At 56.5% G+C, this 8,174-nt stretch overlaps 1 protein-coding gene across 4 annotated transcripts in view; it reads left to right on the top strand.

The window, feature by feature from the left end:
- Positions 1–670: 670 nt before the first annotated feature.
- Positions 671–8,174, top strand: part of ENG (endoglin) — a 31,224-nt gene continuing 23,720 nt past the window's right edge. Inside the window, exon 1 of one of the 4 annotated variants that reach the window (XM_026514023.4) lies at positions 671–1,150. In XM_026514023.4, the coding sequence (XP_026369808.1) occupies positions 1,084–1,150 (67 nt within the window). In that variant the 5' untranslated portion in view covers positions 671–1,083. The remainder of the gene's footprint in view (positions 1,151–8,174) is intronic. The other 3 variants (XM_026514022.4, XM_048223112.2, XM_026514025.4) reach the window with 3 other exon arrangements.

Here is an 8,174-nt window from a genome sequence, read left to right as displayed (position 1 = left end):
CTTTACAAACAGGGTGACCAAAGGTATGGAACCTCACTCGGGGTCTTGTGGCTCAGAGCAAGGAGAGCACCAGGACATCTGACTTCAGAAAGGCCGTTAAGGAGTGTCCCTCTTTCATCTGGAGCTGTCTTTTGTCCCTGGAGGATTTTCCACCCATGGCCGGGGCAGACCCATTCTTCCCCTGTCCTCCCTGGGCCCTGAGACCTCAGCCCCAGCTGCCATTTGGGAGTGTTCCTTCCCTATCCTGAGCCTCAGTTTCCCTACCTGCAAAGCAAGGAATGAGAAGCCAGCGTCAGGCTTCTGTAAGCCCCTTTTGGCGCTCAATGACACCTGTTTGAGTTCCAGCTCCACTATCTTTTTGGGCCAATTATCTCGCCTCATCAGTCCTCTGTTTCTTCATCTGCAAAATGGGAACAACTGAGCTCAAGGGACTAGGAGCTCCACCTGAGCCTCCTTGGTCAGGGCCCGGCCTCTGAAAGGTCTCCTTGGTGGGCTGTTAGGGTGATTGTTTTCATCTGCCCCCCCAGGGCCTACCAGATGCGCCCCATCAGCCGGCCCTGGAGAGGGTGGGGTATGTGGGGAGACCAGCCTGGAGCCTGGGCCCTCCCACCCCACTGCCTCCCCACCCCCCACAGGGCCCCCCACCCAGCGACAAAGCCCGTGGCACTTCCTCTCCCCGCCTGGCAGGCCGCCTGGCCCGGCCCCTTCTCTAAGGAAGCGCATTTCCTGCCTCCCCGGGGCCAGGCTGGATGAGCCGGGAGCTCCCCACCGCTGCCGGTCATACCACTGCCTCCAGCTGCAACCCCAGGCCAGGACTGCTGCCGCCACTGCTGTCCACAGGAGCCCAGCACCCCCTCCCCGCTCACCACCGGCCAGCGACCCCCGGCCCGGCCCTGCGCCCCCGTGACCACTTCTCCTGACCCCTCGGCCGCCACCTCAGAAGGCTGGAGCGGGGACGCCGTCGCTCCGGCCGCCTGTTCCCCTTGGGTTCCCGCTCGCGCCCACGCCGGCCCCCACGCCCGCCTGCAGCCCTGCCCCTGGACACCGGATAAGGCCCAGCGCACGGACCCCCTGGTGGACAGCATGGACCGCGGCACGCTTCCCCCGGTCTTTGCCCTGCTGCTGGCCGTCTGCTGCCTCAGGCCCACAAGTAAGTGTCCAGGGACCCCGGGTGGGGAGACTCGGCCCCAGGTGTTCCCGGGGCCTCCCCCCTGGTCCTGACCTCATGCCCAGTGGGGCTGTCCCGGGGGAGTTTGGACAGCCCAAGGTGGACACCATAGGGTGACCAACCATCCCAGTTTGGCAAGACAAAGAACTTTCAGCCCTAAACATCTCAAGCAAATGGGAATGAGTTATTTGCCTTAACCGTGGCCTCTGGCCTCTGCCCTCCCAGCTATGTCTAGTTTCTCCCCAGAAAGCCCAGGTCCCAGAGTGCTGTGCAGCCCTGGGAGGGTCTCCTGCCCTCTCTGGGCCTTAAGATTCCCATCTGAGGAACCTGTGGGAAGGTGGGCGTGTGGATTCACAGCACTGGGGCTCTTGGTTTAAATCTCACATGGTTACTTCCTCACGGTGCGATGTTGGGGGACTGCCTTTGGGCCTCTGAGCAAAGCCGGGGCGGGCACGGAACCCCTCTGGGCTTGTTGGGGGTGGGGGGGGCGGCGGCGAGGCCATGCTTGTAGAGAGCGCTCCGGAGCAGCTGGAGGGTTCTGTGTCGTTACTGCGGCTTCACGATTCGCTTTAGATTCCTGCGTCTCGCCTCCCCAGGGCCTGCGAGCGGCACCAGAACACTCGTGAACTTAGCGCTCTCCCTCTGCCTCTACTTACCCTCTCTTCCTCAAAATGCGGCAGGGTAGGGACATAGGCCCAGACTAAGGGTTCTGCAGGGGCTCCTCAGCCTGGGGCCTTTTCCAGGCAGTCCTGGCTCTGCGGCCTTCGGAAACTGAGCCGATGAGAGGCCGTGAGGAGCTGGGGACTCCCAGCCCTTCGCCCCCGGACAGTCCGATGGGCACCCCTTCACCCACGGCACATCCAGAAACACCCTAAAGGATCTGGGCTTGGGGCGGGGGGAGAACATAAGGGAAGAGCGCAGCAGCGGCCACCTCCCCACCTGATCCCACCTCGTGGCAATTTAAAGCCCCTAGTCCTTGGCCTCCAAACCCCTACCACTGCCTCGTTGAGCACACAAAACTGTCGCAGACACTAAGTGACCCAGCACAGATTTGGCCCTAGCCTTGTGGCTCCTAACCACGTGTAATACGCACCCCCCCCGCCCCCCTATAGCTCCCGGCAACCCTGCAAGATGGCTGCCTTTATCTCCCCATTTCACAGGCTGTGACCTACCAAGTTCACACAACTCAGACAGAAGCCTACCTGAGCTCCACGATGGGCCTCCAGGCTGCCCTGCCTTTCTCCCGCCTCTCCCGCATTTCTAGCTTGATAGCAGTGTCTTCTTCGTCATCATCAGAGAAAGATCCATGTAGATGTTTGGGTCTGGTTTTATTAGGATGGAAGGCAGTGGTGTGTTGGCAAATACTGAGCATCAGGGGTGGAGGGTGCTGGGGCTGGCATCTGTTCATGCCCATGGTGTAAATGCTCCCACGTGGCTGATTTCAAGCTACCAACTCACCAAGCTTGCAGTTGGGATGGAGGGTCCCCAGTACCTCTGTCCGGTATTTTTACCACCCATGTGCGACAGACATCTGACCTCAAGAGCATAGGTGATAGTAAAATGGAGCAAAATAATTAGGAAGTAATGAGTTTTGATATTTATTACCATTTTAAAAATACAACTTATGGGGCGCCTGGGTGGCACAGCGGTTAAGCGTCTGCCTTCGGCTCAGGGCGTGATTCCAGCGTTACGGGATCGAGCCCCACATCAGGCTCCTCCGCTATGAGCCTGCTTCTTCCTCTCCCACTCCCCCTGCTTGTGTTCCCTCTCTCGCTGGCTGTCTCTATCTCTGTCAAATAAATAAATAAAATCTTTAAAAAAATAAAAATAAAAATACAACTTATTTTTAAGCTTATAAAATTTAATTTTTTAAAGATTTTATCTTTAAGTAATACTCTACACCCAATGTGGGGCTCGAACCTACAACCCTGAGACCAAGAGTCTAGACCATACATACACTCCATGGACTCAGCCAGCCAGGTGCCCCCAAATTTAATTTTTTTAAGATGTTATTATTTGAGAGAGAGAACAAGAATGAGTGGGGTGGGGGGCGGGGGAAGGGGCAGAGGGAGAGGGAGAAGCGGACTCCCTGCTGAGCAGGGAGCCCCACACGGGGCTCAATCCCAGGACTGTAGGATCATGACCTGAGCCAAAGGCAGACCTGAGCCACCCAGGTACCACCCAAAATTTAATTTTTAATAATGGCTGTGTTTAATAGCCAGCTGGAAAAAACTGGGAGCAGGTACCAGTACCCCAGTGATCACAGGGTTCAGGGACATTCCAAACCACCCAGCTCAACTTTTTGACAGTCTGGGAAACTGAGGCCCATAGAGGGTAGATCGAGGCCCGGGGCAGGGTGTGGAACCCAGATCTCCACGCTGGGAGGTGGGGTGGGAGTGACCTAGGCATCCTCAATCAGGCCAGTAAAAATGGGTCCAAAACAGGTCCAAGGAAGGGTCCAGCCTCTGGGAACCCAGCTTGGCAGAATTTCTCAAAACCCTAACATGTGTACCAGCTCAACCTTCAGCTCTTTGGAGTTATTGCCCAACTCTGTAAACGTCCGTATGGTCCATAGGTGCCTGTAACAAAAACCCATGTGGAAACCACCCAAATGTCCATCAGTCTGGGCCCTGGCAAACGAGTTAGTATTCAGTGATACCATACAGCCGAAACCGAGAAAAAGTTGAATTTGTATCTACACTGCTGTGGACGGATGTCTGGGACACGTGTGAGGTGCTCGAACAGCAGCGACTCCATTACTGTCAGGGTGAAATAGTGCACGGTACGCATAGGGACGATCTCCACGTCCCTGCTCTCCAGCGCAAGCTTTCTCTAGGGAATTGTCTCTAAGACACTTTCTCGCCACACTGGGATTTTTTTTTTTTAAGAGCAAACATGTAGATTTTTAAAGAGCAATTTAATTATACAGTCACTTCAGTCTATTCTTCAAAGAAAACAGATAAGAAGGGGGGAAAATCACTTCCCAAGTTCCTTCATTCATACAGACATTGTTGGGTGGGCTGCCTACTGGGTTTTTTCTAGCTCTTTAAGGTAACTTTAATGCAGATGATCAACATTTGGGAGCCTTGGGTACCCTTCTTATGACCCAGATGGTGTCTAGATTCGTCATGTAGACTCCATAAACGTCCCATTGTGGTTCTGGAATTTTCTTTCCCTTAGATGTGCCATCCCGTCGTTTGTCTAACGAATCCCTTATTGCCGAATATTTAGGTGTTTTCCCCGTCGAGGCTAGTTATAAATACCACCACCGAGCACGTTTTTGGTATGTGCACCTCTTCCTGTATTTTGGAGTATTTCACTTGGATAGAGTCCCAGAAGTGGGGGTGCTGGGATTTAAGGCCCATGTTGGGTGGCTGGGATCAAAGAGTGTTTCCAAAGTGTGGACAAGCCTTCGCTGGAGGAGGGGGCAGAGGCATGATTGGAGCCCTGTGCTGCCTACCACTGGCGTGGGGATCTGGGCCTCTTCAGAGAGGGGGCGAGTGACACTGGACAGACACCGCGCTTCGGGGCAGCTTCCCATTTGCCAGGAGGTAAAAGAGGAGCTGTGTGAGCCAGGAGAGGAGGAGCCCCTGGGGACGGTGGGGACATGAGCCAGGAGAGGAGGAGCCCCTGGGGACAGTGGGGACATGACCGTTGAGATTCTCATCTCAGCCAGACGGAGAGTGACACTAAGACCCAGCTCCAGCCCCGGTCTGGGGACATCAGCCCTGGATGCTGAAGGGGACCAACATCCAGGGCTGAGCTGACTTCATAGCTGGGACAGGGACAGGGGTGAAGAGACAAATGTCCCCGCTGACATTGATTTGGCACCCACTTTCTGCCACACGCCATCAGACTTAAGTTCACAAGAGCCCAGTGAAGCAGACACACCTGTCTCCCCCACATCACAGCTGAGGACACTGGGGCACAGGCAGGTGAGGAAATTTGCCCAAGTAACTGCCTGGAGATGAGCAGCCGGGGCTGGCGCCCTGGGTCGGACCACCGCACCATACTGCCTGAGGGGAGATGAGAGTTGGTCCCCTTCTTGCCCCGACCCTGGCCCTCCCAGCTGGAGTGCCGCTGGGCCAGTCCCGACGAGAAGACTTCCACAACAGGGCTTTGAAGTTTGAACAGAAGTTGACCAAAAGGTCAAGTAAAGGAAGACCATTGGTCTGGGAGAGAGCAGGGCAGCTGCAGGCCATGAGGTGTGTTTGGAGGAAGAGGTCACCCCCCCCCCAGTGGGCGTGAGTTCCCATGAGAGCAGTCGCCAGTCCTGAGCCTCCTTGTGCAGCACGAGCCTGCAGGACGCGACGCAGGTGTCCTCTGACCAACGTTCGCAGCAACTCGGTGGGGAAGCTATTGTGATTGCCATCCTCCCCCTGGTACAGATACGAACGCTGAGGCATGGAAAGGAAGCTGGCAGGTGGCAGAATCAGGATCTGAAACTTGGCATCCATCAGATCACTGCCCCCCCCCCTTTTAAAGATTTTATTCATTTATTTGAGAGACCACAAGCAGGGGGAGAGGCAGAGGGAGAGAGAGAAGCAGGCTCCCACCGAGCAAGGAGTCCAGAGCGGGGCTCGATCCCAGGACCCCGGGATCATGACCTGAACCGAAGGCAGACGCTTAACCGACTGAGCCACCCAGGCGCCCCAGAACCCTGTACGTTTTAATTCCATGTTAGGTGGTGGAGTGTGGACTTGACGCTGTGGGCACTGAGTAGCCGCAGGGAAGACTAGAGAAGGGAGCCTTGAGGCTTCTCTGGGGTGGCTGAGCTGGAAGCTGGGACATCTGGGAGGCTATAATGGGAGCCTGAAAGGAGCAAAGGGGGATGGATAGCTGGGCGACTGAAGAAGAGAAAAAGCAGAGAAAGCCCATGGGAAAGGTTCTGCGCTGGTATTAGGAAGTAATGAGAGTCACTGTGTTCAGAAGCCTTACTGGGTACCAGGCTGACACACGGCTGTGCGCCAGAACCAGATTGCCCGGGTGCAAATACAGACCTTGGTACGTAATAGCTGGGCGACCTTGGGCAAATTCTGGTACCTCATGGATTTTGCTTCCCCAGGCGTCAGGTGGTTACAATAACAGTACTCACCTGTAGGGCTGCTGCAAGGATCACATGAGTGAACTCGTGTAAAGCCTCGAAACAGCACCCGGCTCTCAGTAAGCATGATGGAAGCTGTTTTGCTAATGGGGAAACTGAGGCTCAGAGAAGTTAGGCTTTTGCTCAAGGTGACCATTGTTTTGAGGGGTAGAGCTGGGACTTGACCCAGGCCATCTGACTCTGGAGTTGCTTTCCTTGACCATTATTCTCTGTGGCCTTTCAAGGTGCTGGGGTGACCAGGCAGAAAGCCCCGAGGTGGCTCTGTGCTCCTGGGTGGGGGCGGAGGAGGAAGGGGACAGAGGTGGGGAGGTGGCTCCTGGGTCTCTCGCTCGGGGCCGGGTCACCCAAGCCCCTAGCGGCGCCTCCTCCAACCCGGGTCCCGGGAGGCCCTGGCGTTTCCCTTGGTGCCAGGGGATTGTTTTCAGCTCTGTCTGGGCCCGCCTCCGGCTCCGGGAGACAGGCCCGGGCGTCATACTCCCTCCTGTCTCCCCATTCTCGTCTGCGGGGTGGGGGCAGCCAGGATTCGAAAAGGCCCCAAAATAAATGGACCTCTTATCTGATCTCCCAGCCTGGCCCGTTATCTGATCATTACATAATGGCCAGGCCTGTGGCCTCTCCCGCTGACGGCATGGAGGAGGTGGCCCCGGGCGGCCCAGGCAATCCAGGAGGAACTGGGGTTCCTGGAAGTCTGGGGAGGGGGGCAGGGAAAGTCCGAAGGAAAGGAGGAAGGCACTGCGTTAATCTGTAGGCCAGACCCCGGGTCACACGGAGAGAGGAGGGTCTGAGGCCCAGCCCGGTCAGCCATGTGCTGTGTGACTTTGGCACATCCCGCCTCTCCGAGCCTCAGTCTCCCCATCTGTATAGGAAAGGTTTGGACCAGGTAGCAGCCAGAAAGTCTGTGTTCACTGATAGGGAGAGGGAGAGAGAAGGTGGGGAGCATTGAGGGGCTTAGTGGGTCACCAGGGGGTGGGACAGCAGGAGACGATGTCAGCTCTTGCGTCTGCTGGGATGAGGGGGTCTGCTGGCCTGGGACACCAGTGACCTCCCTGTCAGAGGTCCCCCACCTGCAGACTGCCCTGTCCCACCACTTCACCCCTACCCCTAAGACAGTCCATTCTTCAGTGACTGAAGTCAATCAAATAATTATAACCCAAAGAACTGCCATATGGCCTGTTCTCATGGTGTCCTCCCAACAACCTCTGTGAGTTCTGTGGGTTCCAACTGTCCTTTCACAGATGAGGAAACTGAAGCCCAAGTGGTGAAATCGTTCACCAAGCCACATAGCCAGTAAGTGCGGGCCTGAGATTCAAACCCAGGTCAGCCTGGCTCCAGGGACCTTGCCTTGAATCAAAATGCCATATGACACTTACACTGTGACCCTCGCACACAGGACAGGGCTGGGGCAAGGACTTACAAGGCCCATAGTCGCCAAACATCCTTGTCCTGAGCTTATCCCTCCCAAGGTGCTGCTGGCAGGTGGCGTGGCCAGGGACGGCCATCTTGAGTCCTTCTCTGACCTCTGGGGCTTCTGAGCCCAGCAAGGCTGGCTTAGGAAAAAGACAGCCCGATAGCCTGGGATTCGGAAGAAGCCTCCCTACCCCCCTCCTCTGAGCTGGCGACGGCTGGACGTGCGGCCAGCCCCTCCGCGCCCATCTTTGATCTCCAAGAAAACAGGAAGTGAGCGCGACAAGATGGAGACACAAACTTCCAAACAGTCTCCCCTTCTCTGTCCTCCTTCCCTCCTCCGGAGCCCCCCCTTCCTCGGCACATTCCTTGGGACGAGGTGTAGGGGCCTCATTTCCTCTTCCTCCTCTGCTGGGTCAGGGTGAAATTCCATTCCCTTCCCTCAGGACCTGTGTTTCCGGGCAGCCCAGGAGCAGGCTCCGTGGCCCAGGCCTCCTC

Source organism: Ursus arctos, unplaced genomic scaffold (assembly GCF_023065955.2).
Source record: "Ursus arctos isolate Adak ecotype North America unplaced genomic scaffold, UrsArc2.0 scaffold_18, whole genome shotgun sequence".
In the NCBI taxonomy this organism is placed as follows: domain Eukaryota; kingdom Metazoa; phylum Chordata; class Mammalia; order Carnivora; family Ursidae; genus Ursus; species Ursus arctos.
This window is presented reverse-complemented; position numbering and strand designations above follow the sequence as displayed.